Source organism: Galeopterus variegatus, unplaced genomic scaffold (genome assembly GCF_000696425.1).
Source record: "Galeopterus variegatus unplaced genomic scaffold, G_variegatus-3.0.2 Scaffold5410, whole genome shotgun sequence".
Taxonomy (NCBI): domain Eukaryota; kingdom Metazoa; phylum Chordata; class Mammalia; order Dermoptera; family Cynocephalidae; genus Galeopterus; species Galeopterus variegatus.
In genome coordinates this window covers 1-19,312 of record NW_007731521.1, presented here as the reverse complement: position 1 = coordinate 19,312, position 19,312 = coordinate 1, and the positions used below count along the sequence as shown (strand labels likewise).

At 56.6% G+C, this 19,312-nt stretch overlaps 1 protein-coding gene across 1 annotated transcript in view; it reads left to right on the top strand.

Moving 5' to 3' along the window:
* Positions 1-14,129, top strand: part of FADS2 (fatty acid desaturase 2) — a 34,211-nt gene extending 20,082 nt beyond the window's left edge. The window contains exons 6-12 of the mRNA XM_008589390.1: positions 6,084-6,144; positions 6,497-6,573; positions 10,479-10,576; positions 10,827-10,923; positions 11,194-11,273; positions 11,987-12,112; positions 12,484-14,129. Of these exons, the coding sequence (XP_008587612.1) occupies positions 6,084-6,144; positions 6,497-6,573; positions 10,479-10,576; positions 10,827-10,923; positions 11,194-11,273; positions 11,987-12,112; positions 12,484-12,535 (591 nt within the window). The 3' untranslated portion in view covers positions 12,536-14,129. The remainder of the gene's footprint in view (positions 1-6,083; positions 6,145-6,496; positions 6,574-10,478; positions 10,577-10,826; positions 10,924-11,193; positions 11,274-11,986; positions 12,113-12,483) is intronic.
* Positions 14,130-19,312: the final 5,183 nt, after the last annotated feature.

Sequence of the window (19,312 nt, the reverse complement as noted above, 5' to 3'; positions counted from 1 at the left end):
TTCCAGGTATTTTCTATGTGTGCATAAATGTGCATGTATCTGTTTCTTTAAAAACAAAAATTAAAAAAAAAATTATCCTTTCTACCCTGTAACTTGCCATCTCTCCAAACGTGGACTCCCTTCCCAGAGGCCAAGTAGATTGGTCCAGTCCTTCTCAGTGCCTGTCCAGTATTCTGTTGTCCCGTCCTTCTCGGTGGCTGTACAGTATTCTATTGTATTTCTGTACTATAACATAAGCCACATTGTTTAATAAGACAGGAAAATTTGTTGTTACTAATTTTTAATTTCCATTGAATAAAAGCATGCCCCAGTGCATTTTTAAAATGTCCCCATTTAATACTTTTTTTTAAAAAGTAGAGCCTCTGTGTTAGGATTTAATTTGCAAAAAATAATTTGCATATGCTTTGCTTTGGGGAAATATATTGATGATGTCAACCAAAGGTTAGAAAATTCTTGTTGCTTTTACTGCAGATCTTAAGGATCATGGTGTGCAGAGTAGGAACTCGGTAAGTGTTACCTAGTGAGGCAGATTTACCCTCCGCAAGGAGCGGTGTCATGAATGGAGTAGTATTCCCACCGGGGTTGGCGTCTGAGCTTGGAACCCGGAGAGGAGAGAGCCTGTTCCCCCAGTTCTGATTTGTACCTCCTCCTGCTTTATTTTCACCTGAGAGAGTATCTGAGCAGGTTTTCTGTGACATAGCCAATTCACAGGAAATTAGCTGAAATTCTGTACTTTGGAAGCATTTAATCTCTCTGCACTGGCAGGGATTTCATTGTCTGCCAAAGTACATGCTTTCGTTCTTTTTCTAGGAAACAGTTTGCTAGCTTTGATTAGAGGTGTCTAGATCGTACAGCTGATAAACTTGGGCCTCCTTCTGATAAGGGAAGACAAGGGCTTCCCTTTCTCAAAATCTCGTCCCACCAGCTATGCTGGCAAGAAGGCTTCTTTCTTCCCTGCTGGTGAAACCTCGAAACCTCCTCTGACATCTCACCGAGATATGTCTGGAACGCTGGCTTTGGGGCAGGGGATGCAGTGGGAGGTTGTGGGGATCTGGTTGTCTGGTTGCCAGTAGCATTTGGAAGTCCGTGGCCAGCATCACAGTATTCTGTGGAAATCCCCTTCTCTCATACCCAGACACTCATGAGAGAAAAGGGCAGGTTGTTTCCTGGTTCCTAGTTGGACTATACCCTGGTGCCCATGGGGCCTTCTATCTAGTGCCCTGGAAGGAACTCTGGCCTCTTGGCTGAGGTGACAGGGGGGTCCGATGGCATTTGTCGCATGCCAGTCCCATACACCACAACAGGGACACCATCCCAGCCTCTAGAGCAAGCGCACCTGCCAGGGCTCCTATCCCCGGGTCCAGATAAACAAAGCAGCTCCGCCAGGCGGCTCCAGAGGGCTGCCCGGTGCGTGGAAATGTCAACCGTGCGTCTCGGCAGTGAGCCCTTTTCCTAGTGAGTTTGCTGCCTTTTGCGCTTAAGTATGAGTTGTGGGAAGATTTTTTTTTTTTTTTTTTATGTAGTGAAATGTATTCGCTTTCACCCGTAGAGATGCCTTTCATTTCTTTCATGCTTAGAAGGTTCTTCATACATATTATTTTCCTATTTTTTTATGGTTTCACATCTGAATATTTAGCTTCTGCCAAATGGGATTTGGGTAAGATGGTGTCCTACCCTCACGTTTCTCCAGAATCAGACCGTTTCCTAGAACCCCAGGGGGTCACATTGCCCCTCTGTGTGATGGGGTGAGCTCTGCTGGGCCCCGAGTCTGGGCTGCCCTCTCCCGGGGTGCTGTCTGGGTGACTTGGGCATCACACTGATCTGTCCTTGGCACTGGGTGACTTTCCCCTTCTTGAAAGAATTTACATCGTTCCATTCATCCAGAAATTATAAGGCATCTTTCCTATTAACTCAAGACTCCTTTTATCTCTCTCGACACAGTTTTATACTTTTCTTTATATGTCTTGCGGATGTTTCTTTTTAAATTTAACCCTTATATGTTTGAGGTTTTTATCCTTATGGTCGAGGTTTCTCCAGTGTTCAGGGAAGCAGTTGATACTTGGCTAGGTGTATAGTGTCCAGCTATGTTCACCCATCTCTTCATGATTCTAGATGTTTTTCAGTTGGTTCTTTTGAGTTTCCCGGGTAGACAATCATACCCTTGAAAATAATGAAAATGTAGTCTCTCTCTTTCTTACTAAATCCAACTGGACAAATAGTCTCTTTCTTTCTAATAGTGCCACTTTGTTATTTCTGGTTTGGATTTTATTACATTGACTGGCACTTTCAGAGCCGAATTAAGCAGCAATGATAACAGCAGCAGTCTTGTTTAGTTCTTTTTTTCTTTTTTCTTTTTTTTTTTTTTTCCTTTTTGTCTTTTTTCATGACCGGCAACGGATTGCAACCCTCAGTGTCGCGCCCGTACTGGACCGGGACTGGCAACGGTATCGCAACCCTCGGTGTTGCGTCCGCACCTCGCTCAGCCAGTGAGCGGTCGGTCTGTATGTGGGATCCGAACCCTCGGCGGGAGCACTGCTGCGCTCCCAAGCGGCGCACTGTAGCAGTGCGCCACCGGGCCAGCCCCTTTTTTTCTTTTTTCCATATTGTTGAAGGGAAGGGTGAGGCCACGATCCCTGTAATGGCCCAGATAGTGGCTCTCAGAAACCGTGAGTGTTTCCGTGTCTCCTCCTGGGATCCTCCTCCTCTTCCCATCTGGGAATCTGTCCCTGCTTCACTCCAGGCGTCCCACTTCAGGCGGACCTTTGTGAACAGGCCACAGCAATCAGTCTGCCCTCCAGACAAGCCAGGCCTCCTCTCAGGGACCTTGACTGCATCTTGCCATGCTGCTCATGCCTGGGGTGGCCACGTTCCTCATTCCTCTCTGTGTTGTTAGTTTGCAGGTTCCCAGAGGCAGCAACTGGGCTTTGTGACAGTTTCCCTCCCCCAACCCTGGTCACACAAGGAAGGCCCTTGTCATTCCTCAGACATTTTGTTCCAGAGCTGAAAGGTCCCCCCCACATGCCCCTGGCACCCCCTCAGGCCCTCCTTCAAGCCCAGCCTTGTGGTCCGTGGAGAGCTGAACACAGGAGGGTCAGCCGAGCCACCAGGGCTGGCAGTGCCCTTCCCTCCGCCCCTGGCCTGTGTCCCTGGCTATCAGCCTTGGCTCAGGAATGCACCGCCCCTGTTCAAGGCGAGCCCTGTGTGTGCTGACATCTGCTTCTTGGGGTCTGGCCGCAACAAGCCACCCGTGCCCTTGCCCGCAGCCCTTGCCTGCCTCTCCCCTCTGATGGCCCTGCAGTCCCCGGGAGGAAAGTTCTCTGCAAGGGGCACCATGCATGCGTAACATCACCTACTCCGCTTAACCCGTGAGGCCGGAGCCGTCACCCACCCCTTTTACAACAAGGCCGAGAGAGACGAAAAGACTGGCTCAGGGTTACAGCTGGGCCAAGGCAGCACCACCATCCAAACCCAAACTGTCTGGCTCCAAGCCAGGGCTTCTGTGTCCTGGGGACCCTGTGGGCCACCACCTGGCAGGCACTTGGGAAACGTGTCTGTTGGCTAACTCCAGCTTTCTGAGAAATTAAAAACCCAGGCGCTCATCCTCCTAGCTTGGTTCATTCTGAAATGCCCCTCCTAACCCTTCCGCGCTCCTGTGACTTATACAGCAAGGTGCTGGCGAAGACCTGAGCATTGAAAAACGAGCCAGAGTGTTAGCCACGGGGCAGAGTGTTAGCCACCAGACCCACCGTTGTGCTTTCCAGTTTTTGGAGGAGCATGCTGTGGGTCAGCCATCCCTGACAGACCGCCTTGTAGCTGCCCTGGCTGAGGCCACTGAGGGGAACAGACGCAGTGGCATGTTTGTGAGGCACCCCTCCCCCCACAGAGCACACGCAGTGTGACTGTGACTGATGTCTTATTCACCGTCCCAAAGTGCTTTTATATCCATTTCAACGCTGGTCCCTCACTGACCCTATGAAGTCATACCTCCATTTTGTAACAAAGAACCCAAAGCCCGGGGAGGTGAAACAATTTGCTCAAATAAGGGATTGTTTCCGAATCTGCAGAGGCTGATCCCAAAGTCCCCTGCCAGCCAGGGCCCCCAGCTCCCGCAGGTCAGTCAGGGCACTGAACAGCCACGTGTTGGAGCCGGCAGTGCTCACCAGTTGGGGAGAGCTGGGGGCAGCCCTGTAATCTCTGTCATCTCCCCGGAGGTCATCATAAACCAATGAGCACAGTGTGCTTGTTATGCAGACGCAGCTTCCAACAAACTCCTCAGGTGCCCCCGCCTCCGCAGCAGGTTTGGCCAGCCCTGAGTCCCTCTGTGGGAACCCTCTGGCCTCTGCTGACCTGCCTGGGTGGCCCTTTGTGTCACTCCTCCAGTAGAGCCGGACCAGCCTGAGAGGAATAGGACGACTTGTGGGGCACAGATGTCGTGGGGAGGGCTCCTGGCCAGGGCAGGAGAAGCCTGTGGACTGAGGCTGGGCCTGTGGGCCTGTTTCCCGGCTTCTGGGAGGAGGTTAGAGCCACAGGCTCCCTGGAACCCTGGGCTGCTACACTCGCCTGACAAGGCCACCTCGGGGGACATCCTCCCTACTGCACCTCCGGCCCCTCCCTCCACTGGGAAATCGTCCGAGGCTCCCTCCGAGGCCTCCTCAGCTGGGACTTCTCCAAGGCCAGCCTCAGCCCTGGCCTTAATGACAGCCTTTGTGCAAATGGACATACTTTCTGGGAATGAGTGAGACTCTTGCCAAGGCACAGGAGACCACACAAAAGGAACAAAGGGGTCGTTTCTGGTGTACTTTGGCTGGGTGTGCCCTGACCATGGCCGCTGGCACCAATGTGCAAGCCCTGGGGACAGGCTAGACTTTGTTCCACCCGCGGCCTCTTCCTTTTGGGGTCCAGGGACTCTCCCTGTGATTTTGGTAGTCACACTGGCCTTGATGACATCTAGGTTTCTTCCATCTGTAGCTCACTTTGATCTCCCGACTGCAATAAGCAGGAGTGGGCACCATTGGTGGAGGGCGGCTCTGGCCTTTGGATGAGGGACGGGTGGGTGAGGGGCAGCGTGCTGGGGTCGGCTCCTGTCATTTATGCTCATGTTCTCTTTGGCTTAGAGAGGGCAAGTGATTGGCACAGGGTCTCGGCACTGGTGGGAAGCAAGGTCTAATCAAAGTCAAGTCATTTGGCTCAAGTCAAGCCCGGGTCCCCACACGTCCCCCCCAGCAATGCAAGCCGATGCCACTCAGCCTGTGGACTCGGTCCCCGAGGGGCAGGGTGGGCTGGTCCCCAGGGGCTGGACCATGGCACTGAAGGGCTCCAGGGATCCTCTGGGGCTGTGACTCCCGCACTGGGCTCATGCTGAGAGGCATGAATGGTGTTGGACAATGAGGATGCTCAGGCCCCAGCTCGACCTTCCTCAGTCGGAGCCTCTGGGTATTAGGCCATCCAGGGATGCAGGCTCTGATGGGGGTGGGGACCGGTGCCCTACGTGAGATCTCGGGTAACCAGGTGTGGCTCGAGGAGTCCATGCTCTGGCCTCCTCTTTTCTGCCAGTGTCCTCAAGTGTAAAGGGGCCTCCTGGGGAAGAATGATTAGTTTTCGGAAATTACAAGGAGGCTTTGGAGAGGCAGATGCTCTGGCCTGATGACTGTTAACAATTCCTGGGCCCTTACCTGGGTTCTCCCAGCTGCTGTGGACTGCGGGGAGCTCCCCATGGTGACCCGGGAACTTTTCTCACTCCCAAGGGGGTGGAGACTGGCCCAGGAGTTCCTTCTGGATGCTTGTGCCCCAGTGGAGTTTTTTGCATCCCAGCTGCACCCACTTCTCATGTGGCCTTGGGCAATGACAACTCTGAGCCTCAGCTTCAGAAGTGCCAGCCTTGCGTACTTGCGGGGGGTTGACACATTCAGCGAGGGCTGAGGAAGCCTCGGCCCCAGGCTCAGTGGGCCCAGGGTGCAGATTGACAGGAAAGGGATGGAGGCCCGCCCTGAGCAGGGGGTCGGGACAGGAGCTGCAGAGCCCGGTAGGGGAGGGCGTGGGAGGCTGCTGGGCGCTCATGCTCTCTCCCTCTCCTCTCTCCTCAGTACGGCAAGAAGAAGCTGAAATACCTGCCCTACAACCGCCAGCACGAGTACTTCTTCCTGAGTGAGTGCTCTGTGCCCTAGACCCTCCTCTCACCTGCTCCCACCTGACAGCCTTTCAAACCCAGAGCTGTTCCTCTCAGAGAGGGAGGGGCCGCAGCAGCCATCCCGTGCAGACCCTTCTTGGCCCATGCTACAGGCAGGGACATAGAGGCTCAGAGGGTCCCTGGGCTGTCTGTGCACTGTCCTCGTGGGATCCCAGCCCCCTCCTAGGGCACAGGGGCCCCTGGCGGCCTCTGCCCACGTGCAGCAGAGCTGGCCATTGCGTTCAGGGTTGGGGCCTGGCTGCTCCTGATTGGCGGGCTCTGACAGGACTAGACAGGATGCCTCACGCACCTCTGCTCTCTCTCCTGCAGTTGGGCCACCGTTGCTCATTCCCATGTATTTCCAGTATCAGATCATCATGACCATGATCGTTCGCAAAGACTGGGTGGTGAGTCAAGGGCAGAGCTGGCTTGGGTGATGGGGAGGAGGGTGGACCCAGGGGTCTGTACTGTGCCCCTGTGGGGCTTAACGGGTCCCAGGTTCTCCTCCCTGGGGGTAGCTGCCTTGTCAGGAAGGGACTCCCTCTGGGGCTACCAGGAGCCAGGAAGGCCACAGCACGCCAGTCCTAAAACTCCTCCAGCACACACACACACACACACGGGGGGTCTACTGGGGCAGCCACTGCCCTTGCAAAATGCTCTGGGAATGTTCGAAGGCCATGTGATGAGAGGCAGATGCAGCCCACTCAACTGAGGCTCTGCCTCAGCCACTGCCATCCCATGTCCCCTGCAGCCCCGAGGCCCTGTGAACCAGGTCACCCTATACTCTGGCTGGAAAATGGGGAGCCTCTGGGCATTGGCTGAGAAGACAGGTGTGCTCGTTTGTTAAGGCTGCATAAAAAGCACCACAAACCGGGTGGCTGAAAGCACAGAAATGGACTGTCTCACAGTTCTGGGGGTTGGAAGTCTGAAATGGAGGTGTCAGCAGGGTTGGTTTCTTCTGAGGGAAGGCTCTGTTCCAGGCCTCTCTCCTTGGTTGGTAGAGGGTCGTCTTTCCCTGTCTCCCTTACCTTGTCTTCCCTGTATGCATATCTGTATCTGTGTCCCAATCTACCCTTTTTTATAGGGACACTCCAATGATCCCATCTTAACTAGTTACGTCTGCAATGACCCTATCTCCAAATGAGGGTACATTCTGAGGTACTCGGGATTAGAACTTCAATATCAATTGTGGAGGGACACAATTCAACCTCAAACAACAGGCTTAGAGGAGCCCCCTGGTTTTGCTTCCAAAGAGAAAGAAAGGGGCCCTGGGGAGGCTACTGGACAGCGTGGTGGGTAAGGCAGGCCTCCCTGGTACAGACGTGCAGTGCTGATTTTGTATAAGACAGCAGTGTGCCTGTGACACAACAACCTTTGTGGAGCAGTCACCAGAGGCAGGATGGAGTTCACTGTGACAGAGACATGGCCCCTGCCGTTGGGAGGGAACAGAGGAATGCACAGTCACTTAGGAGGTATCACTGGTCTTTTTTTTTTTTTTTAACCCAGTTTCATACATAAAGGTATTGAGACCCTTGAGAGATGAGACTTGCCTGGGGGGTGGCCTCCTGATGCCACAGCCTGCACTCACCCCCACACCCCAGCCACCTCTCTCTTTTTCGAATAACAATACCTTATATTTGTAGAACATTTTAAGGGCTTCAAAGTACTTTGTCTTACATTCTCTCATTGAAATTATGGGCAAAGGGGCTGTGGCTGGCGATTCTGCTAAGAGGGCCCAGACTGGGACTCGAGGAGCCGATAGGGGTGGGGAGTTGGGGAAGAGGCTAGACTTGGACTTGTCTGAACTTGCTTTTAGGACATGCTATTTTCTGGAAAGTGAGAGTGTTGTCAGTTTTTACTGTGTTCCAGGAACAATGAGGCACTGCCACCTACCTTATGTCGTTTAACTGTGTTTTACTGGCAGGCTGGTGAGGGCTGGAGGGACTGACCCTAAGTTTCTGGATCAGCTAAGTGGTGGAATTTGAACCCAGATTTCCTATCCCTACCATGACTGCTGTTTCCACTGGGGCTCACCTGGGTCCCCAGAAGAGTCACAGCTCAAAAGGAACATGAGCCCTGCTGTGCTGGGCAGGCAATGCTGCTGGGGGTGTTTTAATCAGCTTTTATAGCAGATGACTTGATGTAAATATATGATTTAAATTTTTGCTTATTTATTTATTACTCTACTTGTTCCCTAAGGAGCAAAGCATTAAATAGGAAGACCTCAAAAGGAAATCACACTGTGTTTCTAAAAGGAACATTTCCCTGAAAGGGACATTGGTTAGAGACCTCAGGTCTCTCAGGGCCCAAAGTGCAGCTGTGACCTGGGGCTGTGGTTCTCAGCAGGGCGGTTCTGTTCGACCCTTTGGCAATATCTGGAGACATTTCTGATTGTCACTTGGGGGTGGGAGGGTGCTATGGGCATCTAGTGGGCATCTGGCCAGGGATGGTGCTAACATCCCATCACACAGGACAACCCCCACCATGAAGAATCATCCAGGCCCAGATGCCAGTAGCATGGAGGCTGGGAACCCTGGGCTAGAGGAAGGAGGTTCACAAAGCTTTGAAGAAGGCTTCCGAGGGGGGTTTCACTGCCCTGGCAAAGTTACCAGTGGCCACCTCTTGGAGTTGGCTTCCGGGTCTCACCTTCCTGGAGTTTTGTTGTATCTGACGCCACCGACCATTCTCTCTTGTTCTTCGTGTCGGCTCTAACCCCACCCATGACTGTGCCTCCCTGTCCTTCACCCCCTACCCCTGACACCAGTGGTCCTGTGGACGAGCGTCACTCTGTACCCCAAAATAAATCCATAGGCACACACCCCATTTTCTTCATGTGTATATGGACATATGTGTATGTGCGTGGCGCTCACACACAGAAACTAAATCTCATGTGACGAAGAGGAGGAGCAGACCTGTGATACCTGCCTCCCTCGCCCCTTTAAAGACCACCCTCTGGGATCTTGAGGTCTTGCCCTCGGGCTCTCCCTTCCCTACCCGCCCCCCAAGCTGCTCCCATCTCCTTTCCTGTTCAGCTGATGGCACCCTGACTCCCGATCATTCCAGGGACCAGCCTACATTCCTCCCAACCAGGAGGCCACCAAATGCAGCTGTCTTTGCTTCTTGCTTAGTTCTGGAACCCACCACCTCCTCAGCACTGTGGGTCCTGGTGCAGGCCTCCGTCTATTCATGTCTCAGCTCCTGAAATAACCTCTTCATCTCCACTTCGTAGGGATCTATTTTAAGACACACATGTTCTGCTGTCCTTTGAAGCTCCACTGCCCTGGAGAGAGAGGGCAGTCCCCTTAGCTGGCTGTGACCTGGCCTTGGCCGGTCTCCTCAGCCTTGGCTGCCCCCCGCCTCGAGCATTTGTACTGGAGCATATGGAATGTGTCATCTGTGTAGAATCACAGCTGGGTGTGAGCATTCCTGGCAGAGGGCAGTCAGGGCACAAGCCCTGAGGTGGGAATGAGCTGGATCAGGGTGGCTGAGGGAAGAGTGGCTCCCAACCCTGCAGAGCTCTGGGCGACTGGGTGGGATAAGGGCTGCAGAGGGGAGAGAAGGGATCTGCTCAGAGCGGGCAAAGGCCACTCTGGTGGCCGTGGGTGCACGAGGACAAGCAGGAGGCCACTAGGAAGCCTGGAGCCTGTGGCGGAATGCTGAGCAGCGTGGTCTCTCACAGAGGCGCTTGCCCAGCAAATGAGAGAACATCCACGCTCAGGACGCTGTGACCGCCCCAGCGAGGGGCGTAGGGAGGGCTGAGTGGAGAGGGAACAGGAGGCGAATCAGGCGTGGGATGGGGCCGGTGTGTCTGAGGTTGCAGGAGGGCCCTGAGGTAGGGAGCAGACAGTGTCTGCTGGCCTTTGCCCTCCCGTGCTGTCATGCTGGAGACCCCGGGTGCTGGTGAGCAGGGACAGGGCTGAAGGACAGTTGGCGATCTGGCCGGGTGCTGGAGAGTGTGTGCAGATGATGTATGCGCCTTCGGAATCCCTGGACCCATGCAAGGCTGCTGACTTCCAGCCCCGCCCCACAGCTGCCCCTTGCCGATGTCCCCTGTCGCCTGTCCCTGTTTCTTGCCTGAGGAGCTGTCTGCTGCCTGCTGCTAAACACACAGCATTTCTGTAGAACAGTGCAGTCTCGCACACCCCTTGCAAGCAGGCAGAGTGCAGGGAGGCGTCGCCTCTCAGTGGGCCGATACCCAACTTCCTAGAGATCCGCTGGGGTTTCTTTGGGACACCTTTGCCTCACGGTGAGTGTGAGGAGTGTGTGCACACTTGGGGTCAGGCAGGCCACATCTCATCTTGTCTCCCTGCAGGACCTGGCCTGGGCCATCAGCTACTACACCCGTTTCTTCATCACCTACATCCCTTTCTATGGCGTGCTGGGAGCCCTCCTTTTCCTCAACTTCATCAGGTGCCTGAGCCTTGCTGGGTAATCCCTGGGCCCTTGAGAGCACTGGCCTTGATGGGGCTTTGACCTGAGCCCTGTGAGGAACGACCCAGATGCCCCCACTTTGCCTGGGGACCTCCTGTCCCGGCATCGTAGCAGGAGCTGCAGCTTTGCCCCCGCACCTGCCCTGGGCTGGTTGGGGTCTGTTCCCACTGTGGCCGGGACCCCTGGAGAGCCCCCGGAGGCTGCAGCACTGAGCTGTGCCCTCTTCCAGGTTCGTGGAGAGCCACTGGTTTGTGTGGGTCACGCAGATGAATCACATCGTCATGGAGATCGACCGCGAGCCCTACCGTGACTGGTTCAGCAGCCAGGTGAGGGAAGGCAGAGCCGGAGCCCGTGTCCTTGTCCTCACCCACGCTGGGCTTCCTTGGGGCTGCTGTGTCCTTCTGCTGGTAGCCTCAGGGTTAAGCAAGACAGAAAGAGGGACAGGTGGGAGTCCGCTTGGCCTAAGGCCCCCAAGCAGGACGGTATGATACGGAGGGGTGGCCGGGAGACCCTGGGCAAGGCTGGGCCTCATGGGAATGAGGCGAGGCCTTGGGTCTTCCTTCCCCCTGGTCACTCATCCCTGTCCCCCTGCACAGCTGGCAGCCACCTGCAACGTGAAGCAATCCTTCTTCAACGACTGGTTCAGTGGACACCTCAACTTCCAGATCGAGCACCAGTGAGTGTGGGCCGGGGAGACGAACTGGGAGGGCAGTGGCCGCCAGCCCCCTCTGGGCATGTGGGGCCACCTCTCTCCCCCTGACAAGGTCCCTGCCTGATCTTAGAGCATGGCTCCACAGCCACCCACTGTCAGGAGAGGAGCTCCCACATGCATCTCCCAAGGATCCCGTGTGCCTGGCCCTGAGCCACGTGGTCACAGTGATAACCCTGCTCCTTCCTGGGTGGCCAGAGCTTGTCTGGGCATCTCCTATCCTGTGAGGCCAGCGGAACAGGGATTACTGATCCCTTCCTATTGACAGGGAAGCTGAGGCCTGGCTAGATAGTGTGCCTGGAACACGGGTGGCTGAGGGACTGTCCCTGCTGCCCCTTGTCCCTGTCTCACCTGCCACTGTTCCTCTCATCCCCACCTATTTCCTCCTCTTATTCCCTGTCTATGTCTTTCATTTCCTTTTTTAAAAAACGTGACTCTTTGTCTCTAGCCCCCCCAATTCTTTCCAGCTCCCTAGAGCACAGATGCCCCCTGCTCACAAATGGCCCACCCTCCCCTCCACAAGTGCCAGCTGCATGACCCAGGTGGCCCCGGTGGGCACAAACACCCGCCCCCAGCCTTGTCCTGGCTGTGAATAGGGTCTCGCTGGGCCACGGGAAGAGGCAGGGAGCAGCCCGGCCCCCTGGGCATCCTCACCTCTGCCCACCCTGTGCTCTCCCCAGCCTCTTCCCCACCATGCCCCGGCACAACTTGCACAAGGTTGCCCCGCTGGTGAAGTCTCTGTGCGCCAAGCACGGCATCGAGTACCAGGAGAAGCCACTGCTGAGGGCCCTGCGGGACATCATCAGGTAGGGTGCAGAGAGGGGCTGGGGTGAGGGCCAAGGGGATTGAGAAGCACACAGCTGACATCACCCATGGTGGAGACAGAGGGGGTTCCCCCCAGCAGGGCACCTCCCTTATTCCTAAACCTATGTCAGGAATCGCCTGGCTTGCCCTGGGCTGGAAGAGGACCTTCCCTTTGTCCTTCCACTAGGGCTTCCCTGGGGAGCTCTGTGCTAGCAGCCCTGCTGGCCCCGTGGCAGTGGCAAGCCCTGGTTGAGGGGTGAGAGGAGCACCTGCCACCCCAATCATGGCCTCCCTCTCCTGCTCGCTCCTCAGGGCCCTGTTGCCCTGTCCCAGCCGGGTCCCTGACCACTGGTCTCTACCCTTCTCCCGGCAGGTCCTTGAAGAACTCTGGGGAGCTGTGGCTGGACGCCTACCTCCACAAATGAAGCCTCCGCCCTTGGGGCACCCGTGGGCTAGGGGCACAGGTGGGGATGGTAGCCAGAGGGGAGGGTGGGCTTTTGTTTGGGGGGGTACCTGAGAGGCGGGGGCACACGCCGGCTCATGGACCCCAGGTTTGGTCTTTCTCTCTCCTCTCCTTTTAGCCTTCACTTCTCCCCCCAGCACTGTGTCCTCCTGGGCCTGCCTTCTGTCAGCCCCAGGTCTCTCCCCACCGCTTCCCAAGGAGCAGAGAGAGGTGGCCGCAGGCAGTGGCTCTGTCCCCACCTCCACTCTCGACCCCTAGCGATCTGAGACCAGAGGTCCACGGGTCTGGCCTGAGACTCCCCTCTTTGTGGCCTGGCCACTAGGCCTCACACTCCCCCCTTTGTCCCTCAGACACTCTTGGGGTCCATGGGGCAGGGTCCTAGTCAGGCAAGCCTCCTGACCCTCCGGGCCTGGCTCCACGCCGCCAGTGGCCTGCCCTGTGTAGGGTGGGGTGCCTTGTGCTCTGGGTCTCTTTTCCATGGCTGGGATCAGTACCTGGGGCCTCCGTTTAGATGTCCTGGGCCCTGGGCCCACAGCACAGACAGCTGAGACCTTGGAGCCCAGGGAGTGTCCTCCTCTGCCCCCCTCCCTGCAACTGGAGGTCTCAGAGCCAGAGCCTGTGGTCTTGGGGCCAAAGAGGGAGTACTTTGGGTGGGCTCAGCAGAGGCCAGGTTGGGGGAGGGGCTGGGTGGCGTGGAGGCTCAGCTCCATCCCCTGCCTTATTCAGATGTTTGTCCTAGTTGGAAGATTGAAGGTTCTGGACCCTTCTCCAAAATGCTCCGTTACTTGCTGGGCAGGGCCAGCCAGTCCCTGGCCTCTTGGCTCAAGAGGCCATGGGTGTTGCAGGCTGCAGGCAGGCACCCGAGCCAGGGAGGTCTTGCTGCAGCCCTTGCCCATACTGGGGCTGCCAGTGTAGACAGCTCCATCGCACCATCCCCGGCTCCCTCTCCAGTCTTTACTCGTACTGTTTTTTAACCTTTTGCTACAGAATACATTCTTATAGGAGGGTGGCAGCGGGGCTGGGCCTTGACAATCTGCCTTACCACATGCCCCATGCCAGCCCCCCCAAGCCCCCGTGGGCTGAGCCAGATTTATTCACCATGCTACAGTCGGGAGGAGGCAACTCTGGGGTGCCAGGGCAAAGTGGGAGCTGGGAAGAGGAGGAGGTCAGGGCTGGGGGTGAGGGTGGCTGAAGGGATGAGCGAGGGGGGAGGGGGGAGGCTGCCGCTACCCAGAGGGACCCACAGCTGCTGCATTCCGAAATCTAACCCACTAACCAATGTTTAGCTTCGGGGAGGGGCGAGGCATATCCGACTCAGAGTAGGGGCCTTTGGGGAGGGCTCCCAGTCCCCCCAGCCCTGGCCAGCCAGGAGGAACCAGCATCCGACATTGACAGGCTTCCGAGTTGCCATGGCAACAGGGGCACCTGGGCCTAGCCAGCTACTGTATGCTCCCCCAGAGTCAGGATGAATCCATAGAAGACTGACTTTAATTTTTATCGTGTTATTTCCCCACCCCTACATTTTTTTGGAAATAAAAGAAGTAATTTTATTCTCACTTCTTTGTTGCTCGGTAAGATCTATGGCTAGTGTGTTTCCTGCGGGCTAATAACAGGCATGGTATTGGGGGTGGGGGTGGGGGTGGGGAGGCCCTCCCCTCAGGGCCTGGGCACCCCTGTGTCCTCTCCTGGCCCCCGTCATCATCCTACCCTCATCCCCTCTGAAGTGCACTTTGGGCCAATGATCCAAAAACATGGGGCTGCCTCACTCCTCCTGAGAACTCTTTCAGCAGCTGATCCCAACCCAATTCCGAAATGCCTCTGGAGGGTGGCAAGGAAGGGCTTGCAGAGGCCACCTTCCTGACATCCTCACCCCCCATCACCCCGAGTGTACCCGCTGTCCTCCCACAGAGCACCAGGGGCAAGTAGAATCCCACTCTTTAGAAGGAAGACCCTGGAGATCTTTCTTCCATCTTGCAACCCCTGTGCCCATGCTGTGGCTCACTTAGTCCCCACAGCCTGGGGGAGGTGATATCATTGCAGCCTGTGGTCACAGGTGCACATGCAATGGCACAGAGACCCCAGAGCCTGGGAAGAGCCTGAGGGAAAGTGCTGGGACACTGGTACAATTTGCCTCCCGCTGGCCCCGCAATGCTCTGATCATCCCTCAGCTGGCTCAGCTGGCAAGCTGGGTGTGCTGGGGAGAGCCAAGAGGGGCAGGGTAGCCAGCATGTCAGGGGCTCCCCAACTGGCCTTGCGGCTCCTCCTGGCAGGGCTGGGGAAGGCTCCAGAGTAGACCTTAGCCCCCATCTCACTGCCCCAACCTCAGCTTTGCCTGATGTCAGCCTAGCCAGGAAGGGACAGCCAGCGTCAGGGCAGGGGGGTGTGTGATTCCCAGTGGCCGCAGGATGTCTGGAGTAGGGCCTGGGATTGCAGAGGAAGCCCTGAGCCAGGAGGCAGAGACCCACCACAGACTCAGAGTGGCCCTGGGTGAGCGCTTTGCTCCCCCCACCCTCTGGGCCATGGTCTTCCCATTTGTACAGTGAAGGGACTGGGCTAGGGGGTTCCAAGAGGGCTGTCATCTCTCAACACCTGAGAGCCCTTGGCCTTGCCTTCCTGGTAGACTTGGTGGAGGCTGGAAGACCTTGGAGAGCAGCTTTCCATCCTTACCTGTGCCCGTGTTCTGCCTACTACCTGGGCTAGACCTGGCACCCCCAACTCCCAGGGTGGTACAGGGCAGGGATGGCCGCCAACCTCCCCCCTTCCAGCTGGAAACCCAGGGCCCATCATCCATGACAACCAGGGACCCCGGGGAGGGAGGTCTGAAGCCTGGGCAAATGCTGCAGCTATGAGGGCACTAGGAAATTATTGGCCCAGATCCATGGGCACTTGGATCTTCTCTGTGACTTCTCCTCAGCCCCTGCCTTGCCCCTAAGTCCTACCCTTGGGTCAAGAAGGTGGGACACCCATACTTGCTCTCTGCCTAACGGCACCTTCCTGTCCCAGTATGGCTGAGTCTCCTGCCAAACACCCCCAGAAGTATGGCCTTCTCTATCCCCTGCTAAAGTAACACCTTCACATTCAAGGCTCCGAGATTACATAAGCCTGACACCTCCTTTCACAGGTGAGGAGGCTGAGACGGAGAGAGGAAGGACTGGCCCCAGGCCACACTGTGACAATAGCTAAATTAGGGCAAGCAGTGGAATTCTGCTCCTAACCCAACAGTCTCCCTGGTCATTTCTTCCTGCACAGGAAGCGCTGTTTCCCAGACCAAGTCACCCCCGCCCCCATCGTATCAAATGTCAGACTGCTCCCAGGAGGCCCAGTGGCTGGCCAAAGGGGATGGAGGCGGTGGAGGGCGGTTAGTCCCTGCGGAGGAGATAAGAGCTGCTCACCCTAAGTGCTGGCTGCCAAGATAAAAGGATAACATCAGCTTTGTGGGTGGTGTGGACATGCACAGGGCGCCAGGCCCAGAGAAGGGGCTGGCAGAGCAGCCTGGGCTGTGTGTGGAGCTGGAGCACCAGGGTGGTCACCACCTGGCAAGTTCCCTGGGTGTCCAGGTGGACACTCAGAAGTCTTCTGGACCTGCTGGGAAGGGAGAGAAGGCCTTTGGCAAGGAGGGGTTAGGGCAGAGGTGGTGGCCACTGGGCCAGGCTTGGGCCGCCATCGGAAGCAGCTGGCCACCACCACCCATGCGACACAGTGCCTCAGGCCCGCCAAGACTCCCTGGGTGCCCAGCTGCACATCCCTGGAGAGGTGCCCCTCTGGACAGGACACAGCCCCTCAACCAGCCCCTGTCTAATGTCTGAGGTGGAAAAGGGAAGCTGTTTATGTCAGTGGAGCACCGGGAAGGCTGGCCCCGGGTCCAAAGCTTTTGCCAGTGCTTTTGCCTGGATTCTATGTCTCTAACCAGACTGGCTTCGTGCATAAATAGGACAAGTGGCCAGCCAGCATGCCAGGACACCACAATCCTGTCTGTTGTCCTTCACTGTTATGAACCCATCCCTTTGGATTTTGAAGGCAGTTAGGTCTTTCTTCCAAGCCAGCTGGTTCAAGAGGAAGTATCCAAGAGAATCAGTGACAGGAATTGTAAGCTTGAAGGGCCAAGGCCAGATGGTGGCGAGGTGTTCTGGGACAGGGTGTGGGGGAGGTGTGTCACACGGGAGTTTGTCCTCCTCCCCTCCCCCGACTGGCCACTCCCAACATGACAGGCAGGGGTTAGTTCTTGTGAATCTCCTCCCCAACGGCTGATGTTGGGTGGCTGAAGGAGCAAATAAAACGTCCTGGCTTCCCTCACTGGTCTTGCTCTTTCTCTGGGCCCAGGACTCTATGCAGACGATAAGAAAAGGGATGCAGGGTTTCTTAGAAGCTCCACCAAGACCCTTCCCTCTTTTCTTTTACAAACCTGGCCCATGTTCCCCATCTGTTCTGTGACTGAATAACCTACAGACAGGAAAGGGGAGCTCAGCTTAGGCATGGGGGGTGACCTGTTCCCAGGGGCTCTAGCATGGTGGACGCAGTGGGACAAGAGCAAAGGTGACCCACCAGTGATGGATTCCAGGCAACAGAGAAAGGCCTGGAGTGGCTACTGAGGGTGGGAGTCTCCCCCAAGGGCCTTATGAACAAGTTACCCTGTGACTTCCGATTTGCAGACGGGGGCGCACTCCCCTCCATCACCACCAGGGGCAGCATGGAGCACAGCCCGCCCCACAACGCGGCAGAGACTCCGGGCGCCCCCGGGTGGAGCTGCAGGCTCAGCGGTCCGGCTGGGCTGAGGCGCGCTGCACACCCCACCCCAGAGCCCGTGGTGTTAACACCTATCTCCCCAGTAAGCGCATCAGGGCCACCATAGGAGCTCTGCTGGCTGGCTGTCAGGGTGTGGACAGAGCCCTGCCAGGTAGGTAGGGGACGGAGGGAATGCCATCTGCAGCCCTCCCTGGCTCGGGCATGCCCACGTGGTGCCAGGAGTCAGTAGCATTTGGACAACTGGCGACAGAAAGGGGGACTCCCTGCAGAGGGAACACCTTCAGGACGCCCCAAGAGGCAAGTCAAAACCCTACCTAGTACTGTCCAAAAACCCACAGGCATGCCCCTACTGGCCAACTGACAAAAAACAAAAACAGAAAGAACACAAAAACCTACAGGCACAGTCCAGCAGCACCCGTTGTCCAGATGAGGAGCCTGAGGCCTGGTGAAGGGCAGTGCTCTGCCCAAGGATGCCAATCAGTTGGGGCAAGTCCCCAAACTGAGGGCTCATGGCTGGGAGTGTCATGCCTTGGGGGTCCAGCTTATTTGCTGCAGCAGTGGGCCTGGGGGAGATTGGTGCTGCCTCCTCTGGGCCACTGGGAGCAGTGAGGCTGCACTGCCACCACCCATGGGATGCCAAGTATGGTACTGAGATTGGTAGTGGCCCACTGGACACCCTGGTTTCCCTGTCCTGTGCTCTGGAGGCCCTCAACCCTGGGCCCTCGCCTGCTGGACCAGCCCCTGTCCCATCATGCAGAGGGGTAAAGTAAGGTGAAGCCCAGCAGGACCCACTCCAGTTCGGTGGTAAGTGGATGAACAGGAAGGGACCAGGCCGGCAGGTGGATCCGAGGCTGGGCAGATGCCGGCTCCCCAACCCAGAGCACCCAGAACCGAGGGGAGCTCCTTATGCTCCATCCCCACCCCCCTACACGCCGATGGCCCAAGGGCCTGAATACCTCTGGGAAGCCTGAGGCAGACTCCAGCTCCAAAATTCATGCAAATTCAACACTCTACTGCACAATATATCTGGGTTTATTTTTATATAAAAATAACAGTTCCCTCCCAATTCTTGCTCTAGGAAAACGTGCCATGCTCACACGTGGCTTTATGTACCCTGCCTCTACCCCCGGTCCTTCTGGGCTCAGAGTCACAACTGTAAGGCTGCTGAACAGACAGGCATGGGGCTGAGGGGAGGACAGCTGGACCAGGAGGGCAGGCAGGGCGTCCCAGGCTTGGGGGTGGAAGGGTAGGGGTGCTGATCCTGCCTGGGGCCAGCTTGCTGTCGGTGGGGCCCTGGGCCCTTACCCCTTCTCCGCCTGCCTGGGCACTGTCTTCATTGATGGAGGTAGGCATCCAGCCAGATGTCACCAGACTTCTTCAGGGACCTGGGAGGGGGGTGGGGGTGGGGTGTTAGGAATCAATTGCAAGATACTAATGCCCCCTGTATGCCCCATGATGAGTGTGCATGAAGACATCTTTATTCCCTGTGGGTCCCTTCCCACAGGGACAGGCAGCTGTGTGGGGCCGGGGGGTGGGTTGGGAGAGGAAGCTAAGCACTCATTAACTGGAGTGGAACCTAGACTGGGGGTAGGGGGTGGGGCAGCCAAGGCCAAGTCCAGGCATGAGCCTGAGTGGGCCTGTCCATCCTTCACACAGTTTTCCCTGTGGCCTCCTGCTGGGCCCTGGGACCCAGACACATAGGACATAGAACTTTCCCACCAGGAGCCCAATCAGAGGCAGAAGAGCCAGAAATATTAACAGTTCTCTAGGAAACCCTGTGCCAGGTGCTCTGAGGGGGCTGTGCCCAGTGGGAGGGGCTCAGAGGATCAGGCTGGAAAGGGTCATGAAGGACAAGCAGGGCTGTGCACACCAGTACAGAGGGAACGGCATCCAGGTAAAGGGAACAGCACGTGCAAAGGCATAGATGGAGAAGATCTAGAATCCGACCTCTGTTCCTACCTCCGAGGCTCCCACTGGGGCTGAGCCCCATCACCCT